Raw genomic sequence first — 21353 nt, 5'->3', positions numbered from 1 at the left:
AGGTCTGCGAGAGGAATGCAAACCTCACCTGCTGCCACACAAAAGCCGATAGTGATCGACTGTGCAGTGCTCAGTGTTCCATGAGAGGGTGTGAAGGTTTGTGTTAGGACAAAACCCTCATGTGCTCTATTCTTACTGAAGTGTAGTTGGCGTGGGGGGGGGGGGCGACAACGCAGCTTCTTTTAACACCTCAGTGGGCAGAAAGAGGCCGAGCATGCTGCTCCGTCTCATGCTTGCTGTAGGTGTTTCCCGACACACACCCAGAGCAGTTACGCCTCAAACCCACACACCCGCATACCTGCAGGCTGAGGGAGGGTTGACATGAGGGAAAGAGTGAGTGACAGGTGATAAGTGAGGGAAGCATGAACCTCCTCACTCGGCCTTGACCTTTGCTCCCAGCGGTGCTAATAGCTGCTGTGATGTGAAGTGTTTGTGTTTGTGTTGCTCAGAGCCACTGGCTGAGAATCGTCTCCCGAAGCAACGGCTCCTCTCAGCTGCTCGTGGACGTGTTGCAGTTAAACTCGTCAACGTGTTTGCGTTGTTGTGTCCTGCCCCTGTTTAAACTCCATGTTGTGCAATAAGTGTGAGATAACCCCGGCAGGTGCACGTCTGATAACATGTTGTGGTTCTGCAGTTTGACAAAGGAACACGTTGAATTGTACAGAACCAGAATGTTTGAGTGCAGGTAGAGTTGTGAAATATAAAAAGAATGAAGATTAACTTGTAAGTACATCCACTGTCCATGTAATCACACACTTCCTACTGTACCTGTCAAAATGGTGCCATCAGCAGCAGGGTGTGGCTCAGGTGTCAGGCAAGGGAGAAAGAAACAATTCTTTCAAAAGCCTGAAATGTAGATCGCTCTGGAGTATTTACACAGAGAACGTTCCACGCATACTTCCACGGCGCTGCTCTGTAAATATGTAGAAAGCAGTTTGCATCGGCCGCGCCCACGCTTACTGTTCCCCTGCAGCTCTCATCTGTAATCAGCAGGACCCGTCTGTCATCGTACACAGGGTGGAGGTGGAGCAGGTGTAGAGCCTGAGATCCTCCTACTCTATTCAACCTAATAATGAAAGACGTGTATCTAACAGCACGAGGGCTAAAGACCCCTGAAGGTGCAGGGGCCAGGAACAAAGTGTTGCTTCTAAGCCTGATTTTAATTCTTATATATTTTGTTTTACTGTCAGGGATAACTAGCAGATGCAAGCAACTGCAAATAATGTTCATATGATGAGTCATACCCTGAGTTGTTTCCCTTAGTATAAACAAGGATTTTGGCTTATATATTCAGACACCTGGAGGTGAGTCCCTAACATGTTGGGGCCCAGTCGGGCTTATGCCAATTAGTTAAGCAACTAATAGTTTACTTTAACTGTGAATCTCATGTAACACCTGCTTTTTCCTAATGAAGTATCTTGATAGAAAGTTATAATTCTAAATAAGAATTTGTGTATTCTTAGTGTTAATAGTTGACCCTCAAAGTAATTGAGAGCTAGTGTTTGACATCATGATGGATTGTTAAGTTTAAATCCCCATATTCTTAGTGATACTTCAAACCAGAAGTGAACCCTGTAATACCTGATCAGCATGTTTCTAATACTATTTTTCCAAGATGGAAAGTTTGATCTCCTAACACAAGGTGGACAGTCCCACTTTACAGGAAGCTAAATATGGATTTATTGTAACTGAGACATGATTCTTTAAGCGATGAGTCATTAAAGGTTTATATGTGGGAGGATGACTATGACAACTCATCCTCTCCAGCATGTGGAGGCACGAGACTGAGAACAAGTTACTGAGCAGATCTGATCTACTTCATATATTGAGACGTTAGTGTAACACTTTCATATGAACAAGATGTCAGAGATGGTATGTTTGATAAACATGACACCTGCTGGACTGAGCAGGTAGTGCTCAGGTTCCAACCAGGAAAATGATAGCAAATCAGTTCAGAAATAACCAGACAACTTTTATTTTTATGTTTTATTTGAAAGATCATGCAGTGCACTTCCAGGGTAGGAGCTTAACATCACTTTCAAGGAAACACGTGAAAAACCAGTACAATTGTAATTACCTAGTACAAAACATAACATATTACTAAAGGAATGTAACAAATTAAATAGTAAGAGGAAAAGAAGGGTGCTGCGTTGCTATTGCTGCACTGCAGATCATAAAAGGCTTGACAGAGGTCCAAGTTGTTTGTAACCCTGTTCTGTAAATACAAAAAAATCTGGATCTATAGAATTTAACAGGACAAAAAAGCAATAAATTACTTTTCAAGTGTGTGTGGTGCGTTTACTGAGTGAACTGAGGAGGCATGGCGTACGGCACCAGTGGAGGAGGATGATGCTGTGGAGCCTGTGCCTGGGGGAAGGGGAAGGGGGGGTGGCCGGCGCCGTTCGGGGCGACGGCCTTAACGGGGACGAACGGAGCCTGGAAGGTGTTCTGGGCTCCGAAGGCCCCGGCTGGGTTGCTAGTAAAGTTGGACTGTCCGTTACCAGTGAAGCTGCCTCCACCGTAGCCATTGCCGCTGCCGTTGCCAGTACTGTTCCCATAGCCTCCAGTTTGTGTGTTTGTGCCAAATTTGTTTGGTCCGTTGTCAAACCCTCTACCATTATCCCTATCCCTAAAACTGCCAAAATCACGCCTTCCAGAGGAATACCTATCCCGGTCCCGGAAATCACCACCTCGGCCTCCCCTTGAACGACCTGGAGGAGAGAACGTGTGTTTAGAAGAGAAACCAACCCTAGTGTTGTATTAAAAAAAGGAATTTGCTAACCAGAAACTGGCTTGAGAGCCAATGAACTGAGAAAGACTAAAGGGACAGGAGCAGGGAAAGAGTGGCTGCACTTAACAGCACAGTTTCTGTATCTCACCAATTGGATTTACCTCCTCTGTCTTCTGCCATCTGGAGGAGCTTGGGGTTGATGGCCTGGTTGGCCTCGCGGAGCACAGCGATGAGGTCGCTGGCCTGCCTCATGTTGTTGGGAGTGAAGAAGGTATAAGCGGTTCCTGTCTTTTGACTACGAGCTGTTCTGCCAATGCGGTGGATATAGTCCTCAGAGTTGTTCGGGTAGTCAAAGTTGATGACAAATTTCACGTCTTCAACATCTGTAAGATCATGTTGCGATGTGGCATAAAGGAAGAGGACAGCACACAAAGGACGTGCGCCAGAGCCACCACAACCAGATCAAAAACAAAGAGTCCAAGTTAGTGCAGTCATGAGGTGGGTGTGGCCAGTAAAATCACAAACTGTAAGAAAACACGATAGGTAAAGCTACAGATATTCACTTTTTGGGGAGACTAGTGGAAAAGATGCACACTCCATCAGCTTTCAATTCTTTGAGATTAATAAAAAACTCAAACTACCAAACCACCTTCAGAAAGAATGGATCAGAAATCTTACCATTTTTTGGAGTATGCATTCACTAGCTCATTCCCACATATTGTCAAGTGACCCCCCCCCTTCTGGAGTTCTCAAGCTAGCATTGAACCAGTGTCTCATGAGCTTCTCGCTACAATCCTCACACTGAAGAGTCTCTTGCCCAGAAAAAAAAAAAAAAAAAAAAGCAGTTCTGAACCAATTTGCAGGATGCCTACAAACAAAGCATCCCACTCTCGGCATGGCAAGATTTATTCCAGACCCAGTGTTCAAAATGTCTCTCGTTGGCAGGTCTCGACATGACTTGTAAACGCAGGCGAGGGAGGAGTGTGAGCGTGTCCAACTAGCATGTCCCACTGTCACCTAAAGCGCCAGTAGCCATGTCTCTACAGAGGTGATGGTATGATCGATCTGACAGACTGCTCTCCCGACAGAAGTTTAGGAGACTGCAACAGTGACGCCACCCATGCTCAACAACGAGTCTATGCAACAAAAAGCACCGTCCAAATGACTCGATTGGCTTGCAATGCCGTGCCCAAACCAATATGCAAGACAATGGGAGACAGTGTAGTTGGGCTTTGAGCTGGGACAGTTACAGAGCCTGGGTGTGTGAAGCAGTCCAAACCATTGCCAGAGAACAGACGAGCGTGGGGGGAGGAACTGTGGCGAGCCCTCAACTCGCCCCCCCGTTTTTTAGGCAGGCCGGCACGTTGTGCTGCACTTGGGCCTGTCACCTCTGTTTATCTGCACGACTGGGAGACCCGTGCCTCGCCAGTCAGGACACCTCCAAGAATGCTCCTTCCCCCTCTGGAGACCTGGGCTTGTCATGCCAAGGCCCTGCCATATAGACTGCTCCTTAGGTCAGGGGAGAAACTCAGAGAGAAGCAGAAAAGTTAAAGAAAGCAAAAACACTTTCTTTTTTGAAAAACATGTCAATGCACACGAGTTCAGGGAGGATACTGACCTAGACCCCTGGAAGCAACATCTGTAGCAATTAGAATTGGAGCCTTTCCATATTTGAACTCTGAAAAAAAATATAAAAAGATAAATTAAAATCACAGAACATTGCGTCTATACAGCTGAGATTAACCCGTTATGATTATTATCTAAAATTATTGGTTATTCACACTCACCATTGAGAACCCAGTCTCTTTCCTGCTGGCTTTTATCTCCATGGATTCCCATAGCTGGCCACCTAGTGGAGAGGATGTGTAAATTTTATTTCATATAACATCACTACAAGGCCAGTATCATGGAACATTTCATACTAATCTCAATGCTTACCCGTCACGTCTCATCCTCCTGGTGAGGTCATCACATCGCCTCTTTGTCTCAACAAAGATGATGGTTTTGTTCTCCTTCTCGCTCATGATCTCCTCAAGCAGACGGATCAGTCTAAAGAGGAAACATAGTTCGTAAACGATAATATATCATAGGTATAAAGAACGGATTCACTTGTCATCATGGACAAGTCACTCACTTGTTCTCCTTCTCCCCGTCATTGCAGACGTCGACTATCTGCAGGATGTTGTGGTTGGCGCTGAGCTGCAGAGCCCCGACATTGATCTGGACGTATTCCTTCAGGAAGTCTTCTGCCAGCTGACGGACCTCTTTGGGCCAAGTAGCACTCCACATCAGAGTCTGACGGTCAGGCTGCAAAACACCACAACATGTTACTCAAAGCAATCTGCCATCTGTGACGTGTTCCACTTCTGTAGCAGTAAAATGTGGTAATACAATATTAAGAAACTTACCCTGATTTGGTCAACGATTTTCCGGATCTGTGGTTCGAAGCCCATGTCCAGCATTCTGTCGGCCTCGTCCAGCACCAGATATGTGCAGCGACGGAGGTTTGTCTTTCCAGCTTCGAGGAAGTCAATGAGTCGGCCCGGGGTGGCGATGCAAATCTCCACACCTGTAACAGCAGAGTTTAGATGAGAACTATGCCATTGAGTCAAAAGGTGGAAAAGATTGAAGTATTTCAGGTGATGACGTACCTCTCTCCAGGTCACGAATCTGTGGTCCTTTAGGGGCTCCACCATAGATACAGGTGGTCTTCAGGCGAGAAGCTTTGCCGTATTCTGCGGCCACTTGTTGCACCTGCTGAGCCAGCTCACGAGTGGGGGCCAGCACCAGGCACTGTTGGGAGGGGAGGGGGGGGTCAAAGGTTAGGGTTTAGGATTCCAAACTGGGGTTCAGGTTTCATTAGGTCATAATTTAGTTTTGACTTACAATGGGCCCATCACCACGTTCCAGGAACGGCTGGTGGTTGATGTGCACGATGGCAGGCAACAGATACTGGAAGAGAAACGCACAACAGTTTAAGTTTAATTTAACACAACAGTACTGCAATGTGATAAAAGAGCAAACTGGTGCCAGTCGTTAAGAACTCACCGAGAGAGTTTTGCCAGATCCAGTCTGAGCAATGCCGACCATGTCCTTGCCACTGAGAGCCAGAGGCCACCCCTGGGCCTGGATGGGTGTCGGGTCAGTCCAGTTCATTTTAGTGATCACATCCATCACATAAGCTGGTGGAATAAAAAAAAACACAAGTAAGATTCTGCTCAACAAACCAGAGTGACCTGTTATTCTCACTGGTTTATTTGAGGCTTACTGGGGAAGCTGGCCTCGTGGAACTTGGCAATCGGGTCTGGGCAGTCTCTCCCCTTCACGGTGATGATCTTGGTCCTTCTGTACAGTTCCACTTCTTGCTGCAAGGGAAACAAAGAGCATGAAGAAAATCAAGTCAGAGCCTGTTGCATAACACACGTGTACCGGCCTGGTTGCATAACACATGCCGGAGCTTCTTACCGGGGGCCTGCGCTCCACGTCCGGGTGCTGCTGGTAGAAGTTCTTCTCGAACTTGGGGAGCTCGTCCATGTTCCAGTGCTTCTTACGGAGCCGTTCCCCGGGGTTCCCGAACTTTCCTCCCCCGCCACCACCTCCTCCACCGCCGCCTCGGTTGCCGCCAAAGCGAGGAGGTCCTCCGCCACCGCCATAGCTGTGAAATCAAAACCAACACAGTCAGACTGGGATTCGAAACAAGTCGATTATAACAGTTTAAATCGATAACCGCCATTTCACTGCGTCACTGTGAGACACCATATAGCTGCCATATACTTTCCAGCCGGCAGAGGAACAAAAGGGAGGCCGGCATTTTGTATCCGCATTCATGGCCGCCACATGGTGGGAAGCCGACTACCTGCCGCGGTGGCGTCCGTACCGGGGCCCGGTCACCACCGACCAACCCGTCGGTCACCATGGAGAGGAAACAACCCCATCACGTCACAAAACGGTGTTCCGTGTACGATTGATGCCTTTGATGTCGTGAAACGTGGCGTCGTGCGCGAAGCTAGCGGAAGGCTAATGCTAACAGGAAGCTAACAGCCGTTGCGCCAGGGCACGAGGCCAGAAAGAGGCCTCTAGCCCGGGGACAACGGGCCCGGTTCCCCCCGGAGGCCCCTGGAGGCCCGGTCCACACCCACACGTGTCCCTCCCTAACACAACCACAAAATCCCCTAAACAATCGAACGCCGCCATTACACAATTAAACACTGTTTTTGTTTGATCGCTTCGTTTTTCTCCGGGTTTAAAAGCCCGGCCGCCATCTTTTTTCTCTTTCTCCCGGCCCGGCGGAGGAGAACCGGGAGAAACCGACTCACCCTCTGTCTCTGTCGCGGCCGCGGTCTCGGTCTGAGTATCCAGGCATTTCACTCACAGCGGGTCGATAAAACAATAAAGATAAATTAAGCTTCAGCGAGGTTTCAGCCGAGGACTAAAAAAAATGCGACCGGCAGTGGAGATGAATGCCGGTACTGGGAAAATGAGGCCCGGTCTTTATAGATAGGGGGAAGTTCTCCTTCCGCTGTGTTCATCCGCGTCACAGTCTCTAGCATCTCACGAGGCGGTGCTGCGTGAGAAAGTAGTTCCTGTCGTTTATAACACATATGTATCAAACAGACCTATGATAACTGAATCTTTACCATAACCTGACTGGATATATATATATTTATATCATATCATAACCTGAGATACCTGTAACCATGTACAGTACAGTAACTTAATATATACAGTAATACAACCTGAGTGAAGAAATATAATAACTAACTATGTATAATAATCATATAACCTGACTGAATGTATGTAATAAGTTAAACGTAAGCAGGTAGATAACTTTACATAAATTAAATAAACGCTGTAAAAGTAGACACTACCTGTAGTTTATTCTGAATGAATATAAATATGATTAAAAGCCACATTAATAATAAAACACAAAATAAAAGTCCGTCTTTTCTCACGCACCGTGTTTGATCGTTACAAGTGTCGGCGGATGCATATGTACGAGACAGAAACCGGGTGATGCGGCTCTCCACTACGCTGGCGGTGGTTTACAGTAAGTGACGTCATCAGGACCAACCCAAACACGTGAGGGACTATTTCTTTTCTCCTCCTCTCTTCTGATGAAACTTATTCATTCTCACTATAACTGATTAATATTACTATATATTCTAATCTCTTGTATTTGGTCTCTTGTCTATAAGCTCATTCTTTTTTCTATTATATTTTAGTACTTTATTGTGTTTTCATTGTGTATCATTTACTTAGGGAGTATGTATAGTTTTTATTTCATCATATGTTTATAACATTCTACTTTGGAGCTATTACATATATATATATATATATATATATATATATATATATATGTACATTTCTTCCAAAAGAAAAGAAGTAGAGAAAGAAATACAAACTTCCCTCATTGAGTTAAAACAACTTGGATAATGTTTTACTCACAAACTGAATGAATTGTTTGATGGGACTGCATCTTTACACGGTAACAGTTTATATATTTATAACAGTTTATATATATTTGCAATATGCAATATGATAAATGTTGTTAGTGGTTTCTTTGGGGGGTGCGGGGGGGGGGGGGGGGGTCCATTGCTCTGATTGACCATGAAGAAACCTGGCTATGATTCCTCTAAGAGAAATAGAAGTTCCCTGGAAGTTACTCCAGTTCTATTAGTATGTTACTCAGACATGTTGTAGAATGTGTATTACAAAACAAATTTGACAAATTACACAACCTGTAACCCCATTTTTTAAAGTGCACAACAGTGAAAAACAGGCTTATATGTATTGTTATATTTCTACTTTTATTACATTGGATCTGTGTCGATTCTGAAGTTTCTCTACAGAAGATCAATAAAGGTAAAACTAATCTTATCTTAAATTCAACCCAAGTCACTGTTTTCAATAAAGCAACAAAATCAGAAACCATCATCATCATAATGACGAAGGCTTCTCTTCATCACAGTGTGTAGAAGGACTCTGTGTCATACGCTGCAGTTTCACTTCATCAAAATAACCACAAAAGATGTGTTTAATATCATTTCATTTGTCATTATCTCCCCGTTTCCCTGCCCCCCCCTTGGATCCATCTGCCAGACGTCTTAAGGGTGGAACCATGAATACTCAGTGGGAGGTGGGGCCATCGACCATTCAAGTGTAAAACGAACCCTACTTGACATTCATTATTCTGATCAACGAGGCCCTGATGCAAATACCTGCTGTACCAAAGGAGCTGTTTAAGAGCGTTACTACATCAAGTGGTCGAACAATAACTCAGATTAAAAATTCTCGTTTATGACAATCAAAACAAGGATACATCTGCATACAAGGCTTGTAACATTGTTAGACAAAGGCAAGTTTAATTAGAACTAATGACACACAAAAATAAAATACTCTTACAAAATGATAGTGTTAAAATACATCAAATTGCATCAGTCAGCTATGAGAGATATAGTCCTGCTAAGTGGATCATGCTAGTTAACAAAACAAAACCAAAGAGCTGCGTCTCCGCACTTTTTACCCTTTTAATAAAAAAAGTTCAGTTCTCGTATCGTGTGGGATCGAACAGTCGGAGCTTGTGCACTGGACTCAAAAAGGTGAATTAATATCTGGTGCAGACGTCACCACGGAAACACACCTGGTGACCTCATTCGGTTTGTGTGCAATTTCCTCTTTTCAGTTAAAAACAAAAAACCTTTTTTCTACTTAAGTTAAAGATAAATTACAGGTTGTTTGATCCACATACAGTATATGAACAATATCTTATTACTGTACAAAGCACCAGCTGAGGACACTTTCCACTTTGCATACACTCGTCTACGAAAAGAATGAAAACTAACAGTTCGTTCATCTTTCTCTTTTCTCTCTTTTTTTTTTTTTTAGTGTATGCAATCGTTAAGAACAGTCCACGGTCGTAGAGATTGCTAGACAGGCAGCATCTTCTGAAAACATTCAAGAGTTTTTTCCTTTTTAATCATAGAAAACAACCACCTCCCCCCCTGCCACACACACACACACACACTTTCTCTAAAAAAAGAAACTGCAGGAGTTCATCTCATTCAGGTTCACTTTCAAACCCAAAGCACATTCGGAGACATGCAACAGTCGCTGTGGACAAGCGGTGCAGAATGACGGCGCGTCTTCGAACCCCCGACACGTAACAAATGGTCAAAATTGGGTTTCTAGTCACATGTCGTCTCCTGAGGACTCGGCCTGGGTGGAGCCGTCGACTTCTCAGAGAGGATTCGTGGCCACAAACGGGTTCAGACACGAGCGGTGAACCATGCACTTGAAGCAGTAGTAGGTCAGTGAGTAAAAGTCGCCGATACAAGACTAAACTTAATGCTTTTTAGCACCACATGGCTCAAAGGTAGTAGTTTTGTTTTCTCGTTTTTATCTATGACAAAGCAAACTAGATTGTGACAGACTTTGGACACATCTAAAGGTAGATCTCATGCTCGTGGCGATTGTAAAAAAAGGGGAAAAAGGGAAACAACACAACGCCATAAGTAGCTCCAGGATGAAATCAGTAGAATATTAAAGGGCGTGCTGAATATTTGTAAAGATTCATTCACTCAAAATGTTTATGGCACTCAGGGGACATTGATTAAAGATTTCTTTAGTGAACTTCAGTCAAGATTAGTTCCATTTGCACAACTTGTCTTCTATAATTTAACAATAGTTCAAAGATCTTATTTTTCTGAAACAATGGAGAAAAAAACGGGGTTTCTGAAATATAACAACAATAAATTATATATATTATATAGAATTTTATTGTTTTCTTTTTCAATTTTTTCCCTGTTATATAAAAATAACACATTCCTTGCTATGCATTCATTTATTCATTCTCCAAACAGAACTGGCATTCAGACGTGTGAAATCGTGTTTGTGGGAAAGCAGCGCTTGTTGTCGGGCAGCGTCTCGGGAGAACAGGTCCCAGCCGCCGTCTTTGGAGAAGGTTGTAAACAGTCAAACTAATTCAGTCTCCGCTATTTGCCTTGTCGTCCATGTTTTCCCAGCGAGGCACCGAACAGCTCGAGTCACTCCACGTCCAAATTTAGTGTTTCCTAGTGGCTGTGGGAACCAGTAATAACCCTGTACGCTCTGGAAACAAACCAGTCTTGTTAGTGTTGATCCGGAAAGCTTGTGTTCCGCTTGGTAAAAATGGAGCGTTGCTACATAGATACAGTCTATTTTTTTTTCAAATGCTAAAATGAACTTAGAAATAAAAAAAGGGAAGATCCGGCAAATCTTTGCAGGGTCCACAAGTTAGTAAATAGTCTTGAGTTATTAGCAGCTGAAGAGATCCATGATAAAAAAGAGACAGAAGAAGAGCCGGAGGGTTTCGAACCAACAGTCAGATGAAACGTTCTGGTCCTCAGGTCCCAGCTTGGCCACATGTGCCTGGTAGGTGTGTGCGTCCCTGGGGGGGAAAGCAACCGTGGATGACCCCCCCAAGGAACCTGGTTGATTTGCTGGAGGAAGGGGGCAGGCAGGTGAGGGGGTCGGGCGTCTCACTCCACAGCGAAGCCGCACGTCTCCTCGATGGCAGTGAGCAGCTTGTCGTACAGTTTGTCGTAGAGCTCGTACGGAGGAATGTCGATCCTGTTGAAACTGGAGGAAACAGAAGGGAGCAGGTTGTAAAATCATGGTGAAGCACCGTGAACACAAAGAGGGTCACAACCTGAAACAGTGTTTCCAAAAGGCTACATTTTGGAGTGTTATGGCTGCCAAGCGAATCTGAATTTATTGGATTTCAAACCAACACATAGCAGTATGAATGTAGCCGGCGTCATGTGACCGGAGGATGAGGGTCTGACTCACCAGGTGTGGGCTTTGGGAAGGTTGTTGGCGTTGGCATCAATCTGGTGGATGGTGAAGAGCCGTGGACCAGCAGCACCTGTAGAAAGAGAAAAACACTTGTTCGGTAAAACTCATGTTCCCAAACCTGTAGATTCAGACACTTCCACAGTTTATCATTAGTTCAAAACAGTCTCCTGGCAAACAGAGATTAGTTCTGCTTCAAATCCACAATCAAGAAAAAATGATTTTAATCTTCAGCTGCTTTGAGAGCTGCACGTTACCCTGAAGTGTCCTGGAGCGGCTGCATGTGAGGGAACCTGACAAAGTGAAACTGTCCAGTGTTCGGAAAACTAACAGTGCTAATTACAGTAAGTGTCCCTGAGGCGTGGTCTTGTTTCCACAGACTTACAGACGTTGGAGGTTTAGTGAGTGAGTTGTTTTTTGGGCGTCTGCTGATGTTTTTGACCGAGACAGGAAGACTGTTATGTTATATAAAAGGTGTGTGAGGGTGCTGTCTGCCTGTGGATCAGCTCCTCATGCCCGGGTGCTCTGTCTCTGGGCAGCATCGCCTGCCAGGACGGACCTGATGAACCACAATACTCTGCACAGACTCAGGGTTCATCCCGGGTCGCACAAACCCAGAGACACACACACACACACAGAGGCAAAGAATCCCAAACACACAACCCGGAGTGTGTTGACAGAGCTTGTGAGCACAACTGTCATAAGCAGCTGCCTCAGTCTGGTCCAATGAATTTACACAAAGAAGATTCACATCAAAACACAATCAGAGGACACAAATCTGAGCGGTTCTTGCATTTAATACCCTGTAAAAAGGAGGATTTACATAATGACCATGTCTTATGCACAAGTAGTACTCGTCCTGGATGTTGCATTAATCTCTCAAGAAGTATTTTTGCAGTATTCCAATTATATCAATACTATATCTTACTATGTTTTGAGTACTTCATATGTTGCGCACTTATATGTTCTGTCTTATATGTTTACTCCGGGTTCAGAGAGAGAAACATTTCCCTCCCGTCCATGTCCTGAACAGAACTGGACTTTGACCCGAGTCCTCACCTTGAAGCGCCTTGAAGCCCTGCAGAGGAACTCGAGAGGAGCCGGTGACAAACTGCAGCAGCCGAGCTCGCCGCTCCTCGTCGAACGTCTCCACAGCTTTCCAGAACCACTTCACGATGTTGGTGTCCGAGGTGCAGTGCTTGAGCCGCGTGTTGGACTTCCAGTCGTGGATGTCGATTTTACCCAGGCCACAAACAATCAGCTACAGATGGAGAGATCATTTTAAATACGTTGAATTGAATGGACTCGCAGGTGAATGAAGAGTTATAAACACATGGAGACTTTAAAATACCTCAAGCTCCTTTTCATCGAAGGCCTTGAGCAGGTGTTGAGGGATGACCTCGTTGAATCCCTTCTGCAGAGCCAGGAACTGCGCCTCGATGCCTCGCAGGAAACGCCAGTTGACGTAGAGCCGGACGTACTCCTTCTTGGTGTCCTGGCTGACGGGCAGACTCTTACCGTTGGGCTTGAGCTCATGCTGGATCATCTCCCCGTAGGCGTTGTGCTCTACGCAGAAGGTGTGGTCCAGCACACCTGTGATGTCATTGTCCCTGAAGAGAGAGGAACATGAGAATCAAGATTCAAGGGTAATAATTGAATTTTTAAACAAACGCTATTGTTAGAAAACAAGACAAACAATATAACCACATAGTTATGGTCTGACAACAAATGCTTGAGGACCCCGGGTGTAAGAGATGTTCAACAACCCTGGGGGGCGCTGTCGTAAAAGTATGGAAGAGATTTTATAATAGATCAAAATAAATCTATTACTTGTGCACATGTTAGACGTGCATAGAAATACTGAACATCAGTCTTGTACGTACAGGATCCAGACGAGGCTGTTGTGCAGGTCGGGGTCAACAGACTCCATGTCATCCAGGGTGATGGGTTTACCCAGCAGCTGCTTGTAGAAGGGCAGAGTGAAGCCTCCGTCTATGTAGTGGCCATGGAACACGGCCATTCCCATGATCCGGCCCACGAAGTGGAAGTAGGACAAATGTTCCTGCAGCGAGACAAAACTTCTTTTAGTTTCTGATCGAACAGACAGAACGAAACACAAGTGAAGGATTGAATCGAAGCTTGCCACAGAGATACAAGCGATACAAGCAGTAAACAGAACCCTTGCCTCATGAGATCCTGTCTAAAGGCTGAAGAGACACAGTAACATGGATCGCTGCCAACCCAAACAAACACAGAGATGAAGCTCTGTGATAACAAATCAGTGTCTGAACCGTGTCTCTGCCTGACTGGACACTTTGCTTGACTGTGACCTGAAACCCTGGGTTGAGACGTCTTAAAGTCACGAGAGTCTGTGATGTCAGGTTGACAGTTTCTGTGACTCACGGGGTTGACAGCGGAGTCAGGGTTTATCTGCAGCGTGTAGATGTCATCGCGGGAGTACTGGAACAGGCCGTAGTACGGGTTCAGCATCTCATGTGACAGCAGGTAGAGCCACTCCCTGTCCAGCAGACAGGGAGGAGACGGCAGAGGAGGAAAAACAACAGAGAGACAAACCAATTAGTTCTTTTGTGCTGTAATTCCAAGTTAATATCCTAAGGATGAAGAAACTGCTACCACACAACAGCGAGTACGTGGTGTGGTTTCACATTCTGCCACTAGGAGGCAGACATCTGTGTGAAACGTGATGCAGGATTTAAAAAAACCCTAATTGGATGTGTCCCGTCCACCAGGCTCCTCTCTTACCGGGCCACTCCTCCATAGTCGAGACCTTCTTCTCCTCTAAACTTCACCATTAGCCTCTTCCACAAGTCCTTGGGCCGCATCTTCATCACCTGTCGGTACGATTCCTACAGGACACACAAATGCACACACTTTGTTAAAGACAGCAACGGCAACCGTTAGTTCTCTAGTGGCCATGCAAATGTCCAGAATTTCTCCTGTCAGGCCCCCTAGTAAAGGTAATAATGTCCAAATGAGCCCGTGAGAAGACAGTAGGAGATCATGTGAAGGATAAAAAGCTTTGATGAGGTTTCTAACACGTGATGGACACAAAGCTGTAAAAAATAACAAGATTACAAATATCTCAGGATGAGAAAGAGGAGCCGAACTTGGGAAGACAGTGAGATTCGAGAGGACCGACACCGGTGTCAATGTACTGTAAAATCTCTGCAGCAGAATTTATACAGTACATCATGTCCTGCCTCCTGCATGTCTCTTATGATAAGGAAGCAGTATAAGTGAAGACATCCATCAGTTTTGAAATATTCACGAGACTGGGACATTATCCCGAACCAAAAGCCAATTGTAACCAGTTCCAGTGAAGCACACACCCTCTACACTTGTCATTCAGACGCCGCCCCCTTCATGATGACACCTGTCAAACACGTTAAACTATTTAACCAATGGTTGAGAATATTTAAAATGTAGAGCAACACAGAAACAGGAAGGAAGCAGTGTCCTTTTCAATAGGCTCTCTGTGGCAAGGCTCATCCCCTGTGCAGACGGCTCACAGCATCAGGGGGAGGGTTCATTTAAAGTGGATTAGGTGCAGTTATAATAAACACAGGCATTAGACTACGATAATACGGCCTCTCCAGGAGCAAGGTTCCCCGGTTCCCTCTGGATTCAGCAGAGAACTGAGAGCTGCTGTGGGAGAACGTCTTATCTCCACCGGGGAGTACACAAAGACGTCTCTGACAGCTCACTGGCCCGTGCAGTCACTCAATCGAATGCTTCAGCTGATCTGGAGAAGCTGTGCAGTTCTGTCTCGCTCAACCTCAAGACGTCCTCTGCCCCCCTCCCTCCCTCCCTCCCTCCCTCTCTCTCACATTGAGATCAGCCAAAAAAAATGTCTTCGTCCAGATTAACTGATGCGGCTGTTCCAGCACATTCCAGTACATATTTTATGAGGGTCATGCAGTCTGTTGCAGGTGGTGTTGTTCTGATGGAGGCCTAGCACCTCCTGAATGCAGCTGCCCCCCCCCCGGAGAAATCCACATCTCAAACAAGACGTCTGCTTTAGATTTTGAACAGACTGCCTTCACACATCAGAGATTACTGCGTGTGTGAAATCCTTCTCACAGCTAAATGCAACGGGCGATGATCTTAATGGAGAGAGACCAGAAGAAAAACCCTTCAGAGGATGTTTAACATAACTTAGGTGAGTCTATAAATAACTGAAACACGGGAGTGCATAATGTTTCTAGCAGAGCCAAATGTAAATTTTGTTGGCAGGAGTTTTGGGGAAATGGTGGCCGGTGCTTTTTAATTCCTTTCATGCATCCTCTGACCGTGACAACTGGATTTCTGAGCATCTTTAATAACTGGAACCCCTCGTGAGCTTCAGGTGATAACGATGACATGACCAGGCTCGTTTTTGTTTATCCTCACCTCGAAGATCTCCTCCCGGGACACCTCGATGCGGCAGTGGCCCGCCTGAGGCTGCTGCTGGGACAGTTCCTGACGGAGGATCTTGAGCTTCTGGACAAGGTCCCTCTTGTACTTAGGCACCGTGAGGCACTCGGCCTCCTCTGGGAGCTGAGCGGGGGACACCAGAGCCTGCTGGGCCTGCTCCTTCAACTGGTTCTGACGACTGGAGGAGAGAGGAGAGAGGAGAGAGGAGAGAGGAGAGAGGAGAGAGGAGAGAGGAGAGAGGAGAGAGGAGAGAGGAGAGAGGAGAGAGGAGAGAGGAGAGAGGAGAGAGGAGAGAGGAGAGAGGAGAGAGGAGAGAGGAGAGAGGAGAGAGGAAGACAACATGGTTAGGACAAAATCATAAACATGGTTACTGTAAACAAGCATTTGTACAAAACCAACAAGAGGAGAAGGCCAAGGAACTGAAAATACAGCTTTCTGAGAGCGAGACGTTTTTTCTCCGTCCTTTGCTGACTGCACAGAACGAGGAGGAAAGACACTGAGGTCATCTGGGAAGCACATCAAGGCAAACAGCTGCCTCGGCCCCTCGCAGACACAGACATAGGTGGAGCTGGGATTACTAGAGGTAAGACATCTCACTCGCCCTCGCCCACGTACCACCCCTCCCTCACACACCTCCCCCCTCCTCTCCGCCTGGCAGAAAGATGACTGGACTGAACATTTTAACAGGGGAGAAGCAGAATGTGACAGAGGGAAAAGAAAGTTCAGCAAATCTCTGTTGCTTCTGATTCATCCTGCAGACTTGAGGTAAAGTTGGGTCACTGAGGGCACACTGGTTTATTTTGACAAGTCTGAAAGTTTGTCTAAAGAGAGAGAGCGCGAGAGAGAGAAGATCGTAGACACTGTGATAACATGTACTGACCCAGAAAGCCAAGTGAAAACTGATAAGACATGATTTATTATCTGTTACTATAAAAATATGACGTTATATAAATGTATAATGTTCATGAGAAAAGCAGGAGAAGTGACAATATCCCTCTTTTGATGAACTTGTATCTTTTTTAAATTAAAAGCATGACAAACTTCGGAGCCCCTTGGCTTTTCTGTGACGATAAATGAGTATAAATATCTCGGGGCTTCCTGTGTAGACGGAGGATATCCGCGCCGAGACTCCCGTCTCCCACGAGCCGCTCAACTCAAAAGACAGATTACAACAAGCTGCTGGTTGGACGGTAAACAAAGTGGTTTGTTTCCTTCATCACGCGACTCATACGTCTCTCCACACAAAACACAAACAGGGATATAATAGTGCGGATGTGACAATGATCTTTTGGAGGCCACTGGATAGTGAATACAACTTTTGAACTGTCGGGCTGTGATTAGGAAGACGGTCTCTCTGAGGGTGGCACAGACAGGAGGGGGGGGGCACGCACACACACAGAAGAGCCTTTATGGGACCAGCACTAAAGGATTATTTGCACAATGGCCTTTTGCACTTCAGTGGGGTGGCAGCAGGGTCATAAACACCAGACTCCCGGGCATACGCATGTCAGGCTGTGTTCAGGTAGTAGAGCTTCACAGAGAAGGATGCTACACTGGAGGTGATGAAGGTTAAAATACACATCTTCACATCGACTCTCTTCAAACCAGCAGAGCAACAGATTCAGGAGGAACTGTAACCGTCAGTCAGATCACATCATGTCAGACCTGACCAGCTCCAGACGTCTACACTTAGCTACCCGCCCAACAGCTTTGCGTTTTCCTCCACCACAATGACAACGTCTCCTTAACCAGGGACTGAGAAGCCAAACTGGATTCTGCTGGGGCCAGACACCAGAAACCCAACTCACATCACTTCCTGCTATCCCAGAAAGCCACAGGGCCCCACAGGACACTCGAGTCCTCCCCACGAATCCCTTTATTTCCTGCAGACTAGACTCGGAGGGGGGGAGGGAGAGGGGAGGAAGGAAGGGCACTCTCCCGACAGAACCCAAACACTGTAGACAGCTCAGAGGGAGGCAGGGAGGGAGGGAGGGAGGGAGGGAGCATGTAGCATCTCCTCCTGCACTTTCACCCATAAATCAAACATTTCCTCTCTGTCTGTTTCTCTCGTGGCTGCAGGTAAACATGATCCACGGTTCTTTCTCCTTACAACCCGTCGACTGATGAGCACGACTCTGGGGCATGTTACCGACAGACGCAGGAACAACTCAACACTTTCTGTCTGTGCGAGAAACAACAGATATCGTTGAAGTGACAGTTGTTGCTCACGGGACTTTTAAGAGAGCATTATTTATACGCGTATAAAAACGTTAATATATATGCATGTCTGTGTATTAACATTTTTGTTGAATGACGGCACATGAGGGATGAACTTTTTTTGTAAAAAATCCCTGACTTGATAAAAGGCAGATGTCTCGATGGAAATCCATGACGACTGATATCTTTTCCAGAGTTTTGTCACAAGCGAGAAAGTCGCTCAAAATTCTGCTCTACTCGAAGTAACAGAGCAACTCGGGTTAGAGCAGTAACTGAACCAGAGGCAGCAGATCATCTGTTACACTTGTCTTATATTGAAGTTAAAAATTAGTCTCATACAATTTATTCACATGTTTTTTCACAAATCTCTGGCCAAGGTATAAAAAACCCCAGAGATGTACAGCATTTACATATGTATTTGTAAATGTAGAATATTCTTTATCCAACTTCTTACTTAATAATAAAGCAACAGAAAAGAAAATGCTTATAACCCTAGTAGCCACCAAAACATCGATTTCTTTCCTCTGTATAAAATTGCTGCGGTGATATTACTTCAATATAAATAAACATTTCCTGGTTTTGATGTGTAAGTAATTATCTCACCAGTTATTATCCTCTCAGAATAAATATACAATAGAAAATTCCACGCATCAGATTTTCACACATCTGGGCATAATCACGCACATGACAAATTCCTACATTAAAAACAAATGTGTCGTGCCAGCCTGCATTTTTTATATTAATACGGGTTTTCAGAGAAAAAAGTGAAAGGAATACAAAATCCCAAACACGTTCTTTGATCCATCAGAACAGGAAAAGGAGAGAAACCTGATCTCTCAGTCGATGCATTCCGTCTCCTCTGCACGGAGGAGGAATGAGGTCAGGCGGAGGAGGAGGAGGCCCCACCAAGGCACCGTACACTGCTCCACCTTTGTGGTGCAAAGGCCTTTGGGTAATTCTACGGCTATCGCAGCCTAGTATGTGTGTTTGAACAGCTGCAAAGGGGAAGAAAGTCTCAACACGTGCATCCATGCACACAGGCATGTACCGAGCGCGGGAGCACAAAGCAACACACACAAATCTACACAGATGGACACACACACACACACACAGTTCATTCATTGACTTGGGCATCAAATTTATGCTGCGTTTCCTGGACGTAAGACGCTCCTCAGCTACAGACACAGCAGCCTTGGTTTCCACTCTGCTATCTGATGTCTGGCCAAAGCCAGCTTTGTGACGGATTGTGTGCTAAAACGCCTTTATGATCAAAACCTCTGCGGGGCTGAGGAATTTGAATTTTTGTTCGGAAAGACAGACTGTGGGGGAGTGTGCTGTTTATGTATTTCTGTGTGTGCGAGTCTGTGTGTGTCTGTGTGTGTGCGCTGAACCGCTACAGGTGGTGAACACACCTTGGCACGGGATCCCACTGTAAAACACTGACTGAGGGGGAGGTAACGTGAGCAAGTCTGTGAATGTCTGAGTGAGTGTGTGTGTGTGTGTGTGTGTGTGTGTGTGTGTGTGTGTGTGTGTGTGTGTGTGTGTGTGTGTGTGTGTGTGTGTGTGTGTGTGTGTGTGTGTGTGTGTGTGTGTGTGTGTGTGTGTGTGTTCCTGTCTGTGTGAAGTAGGGATACTGGCACGAAGCCCGAGTCTTACCTGACATTCTGACTTTCGATGCCTCCTCGACAACCATTAGGACTTGGACTACAAGACACAGAACAAAGACAGGAAAATAAATCTCTCTGTTTTTATATCCTGACTAAATTGTTTCCCTGTTTTCCACCTGGAGGATGTTGTACAACTCACTTTAGAACTAGGTGCAGGTTGGCGGAGAGGCGTGGGTCTGTGAACTGCGTGGTTCTGTTATTGTGGTCGACAAAGTAAACTCTCCCGGTGGCGGTGTTGCGGATCTCCCATCCTGGAGGTAGAGGACCCAGCTCCTCACAGTTCACATTGCTCAGATCTCTGAGGGGCAAAGGAAGAGATCACAACGAAAGCGTTAGCGAGAACTGAAGAACAACAGAAGCAACAAATGGAAAAGAGAGACAAAGCGCACACACACATTGAATCAGATATAAAACATACCAAAGCACTGACTAACTGGACTCAGACGGACTTGCATGAGTCCGAGATGTCTGAGAAATCACTTTTATTCTATTTTTCTTCTTCCTCCCATCTAAATTATTTACTGCTGCCCTGCAAACCCTTTCAGCTGGACTCCACGCAGACATTACAGCAGCAGGCTCACTATGCTGGCTGTTCTGTTTCACATGGTTAAAGCCAAAGGGACCAGGGCCTCACGAGGGATCAGAGCTTGGCAGCTCAGCCATCTCCTAATGTTGGAGCTGTCTGAGGAGCACTCAGTGAGGTGTGGCGTGACCAATAGCCTCCTATCAAAAGCCATAAAAACATCATATCTATCACTCACACGCTGATAGAATGCAAGGGAGCAGTGGCCAGGTATCATTATAACAGACATGTTTTATTGATAGCGTCTGGAGTGCACCGTGTCTCGTTGCTGCAGGATTGCCCAGCAGCCTGTGGTATTCAACGCTCGGGCCAGACGGCTGAATCCGTCTCGGAGGCCCACGACATGTTTCTCTTCTCACAGCACGTCAGACTCATAATCGGCTGCAGGTTTACGACAAAGTACACGGCAGCCGGGGCTAAGAGACTGCCACGAGACAAGCGACGGGTAATGTGAGTCAGAGTCGTGTCAGTGACAATATGCAAGATGTCCCCCTGATTCCTTATTCATATATTTTAGATATTTTACAGTTTATATTATAGTAAAAAGAGCCAAACAATAAAAAAAAAATGCTTTCAGTTGTGGGCATGTGACATACCTGGGTACTCGGGGGTCGTGCCACGTGCTGACACCTGTCTGAGTGTGGAGGAAGTACACCTGCCCTTGCTGCGTGGTTCTTTGCTCTGTAATAAGACATAAAAATGGGCTTAATCAATGGAAAACCTGGGGATCGTTAGTATGAGCACAATTTGCAAAAGGGAAGAAACTAGAGCAGCAACAACCTGAGCGTCAAATGTTGTGTCAAATGTTTAACATGCATGGAAAAACGAAACTGAGCTTAATCCATGTGCCACATGTAGACAGAGCGTGCTAATATTCTGTCTGCGTAAGAGA

At 45.7% G+C, this 21353-nt stretch overlaps 2 protein-coding genes across 3 annotated transcripts in view; both read right to left on the bottom strand.

Moving 5' to 3' along the window:
* Nucleotides 1-1971: 1971 nt before the first annotated feature.
* On the bottom strand, nt 1972-7214 carry ddx5 (DEAD (Asp-Glu-Ala-Asp) box helicase 5). 2 transcript variants are annotated; one of them, XM_061090575.1, is made up of 13 exons: nt 7048-7213; nt 6197-6386; nt 6000-6096; nt 5780-5913; nt 5618-5683; nt 5383-5524; nt 5140-5300; nt 4866-5038; nt 4670-4780; nt 4519-4580; nt 4350-4409; nt 2893-3114; nt 1972-2711 (listed from the first exon to the last, which is right to left on the bottom strand). In XM_061090575.1, the coding sequence occupies exons 1-13, from the start codon at nt 7092-7094 to the stop codon at nt 2299-2301; spliced, it is 1878 nt and encodes a 625-aa protein (XP_060946558.1). In that variant the 5' UTR covers nt 7095-7213; the 3' UTR covers nt 1972-2298. The 2 variants fall into 2 exon arrangements, with proteins under 2 accessions (XP_060946558.1, XP_060946559.1); XM_061090576.1 differs by having other exon boundaries at nt 2618-2711; nt 2880-3114; nt 7048-7214.
* Nucleotides 7215-8803: 1589 nt separating this feature from the next.
* Nucleotides 8804-21353, bottom strand: part of smurf2 (SMAD specific E3 ubiquitin protein ligase 2) — a 40658-nt gene continuing 28108 nt past the window's right edge. Inside the window, exons 9-19 of the mRNA XM_061090565.1 lie at nt 21058-21142; nt 20018-20176; nt 19868-19915; nt 15971-16172; nt 14324-14427; nt 13964-14078; nt 13444-13622; nt 12912-13170; nt 12620-12821; nt 11558-11633; nt 8804-11347 (exon numbers count right to left, since the gene is read on the bottom strand). Of these exons, the coding sequence (XP_060946548.1) occupies nt 11248-11347; nt 11558-11633; nt 12620-12821; nt 12912-13170; nt 13444-13622; nt 13964-14078; nt 14324-14427; nt 15971-16172; nt 19868-19915; nt 20018-20176; nt 21058-21142 (1529 nt within the window). The 3' untranslated portion in view covers nt 8804-11247. The remainder of the gene's footprint in view (nt 11348-11557; nt 11634-12619; nt 12822-12911; nt 13171-13443; nt 13623-13963; nt 14079-14323; nt 14428-15970; nt 16173-19867; nt 19916-20017; nt 20177-21057; nt 21143-21353) is intronic.

Source organism: Limanda limanda, chromosome 17 (genome assembly GCF_963576545.1).
Source record: "Limanda limanda chromosome 17, fLimLim1.1, whole genome shotgun sequence".
Taxonomy (NCBI): Eukaryota; Metazoa; Chordata; class Actinopteri; order Pleuronectiformes; family Pleuronectidae; genus Limanda; species Limanda limanda.
Note: the sequence above shows the minus strand (reverse complement) of the source record. Positions and strands in the feature narration are given on the sequence as shown.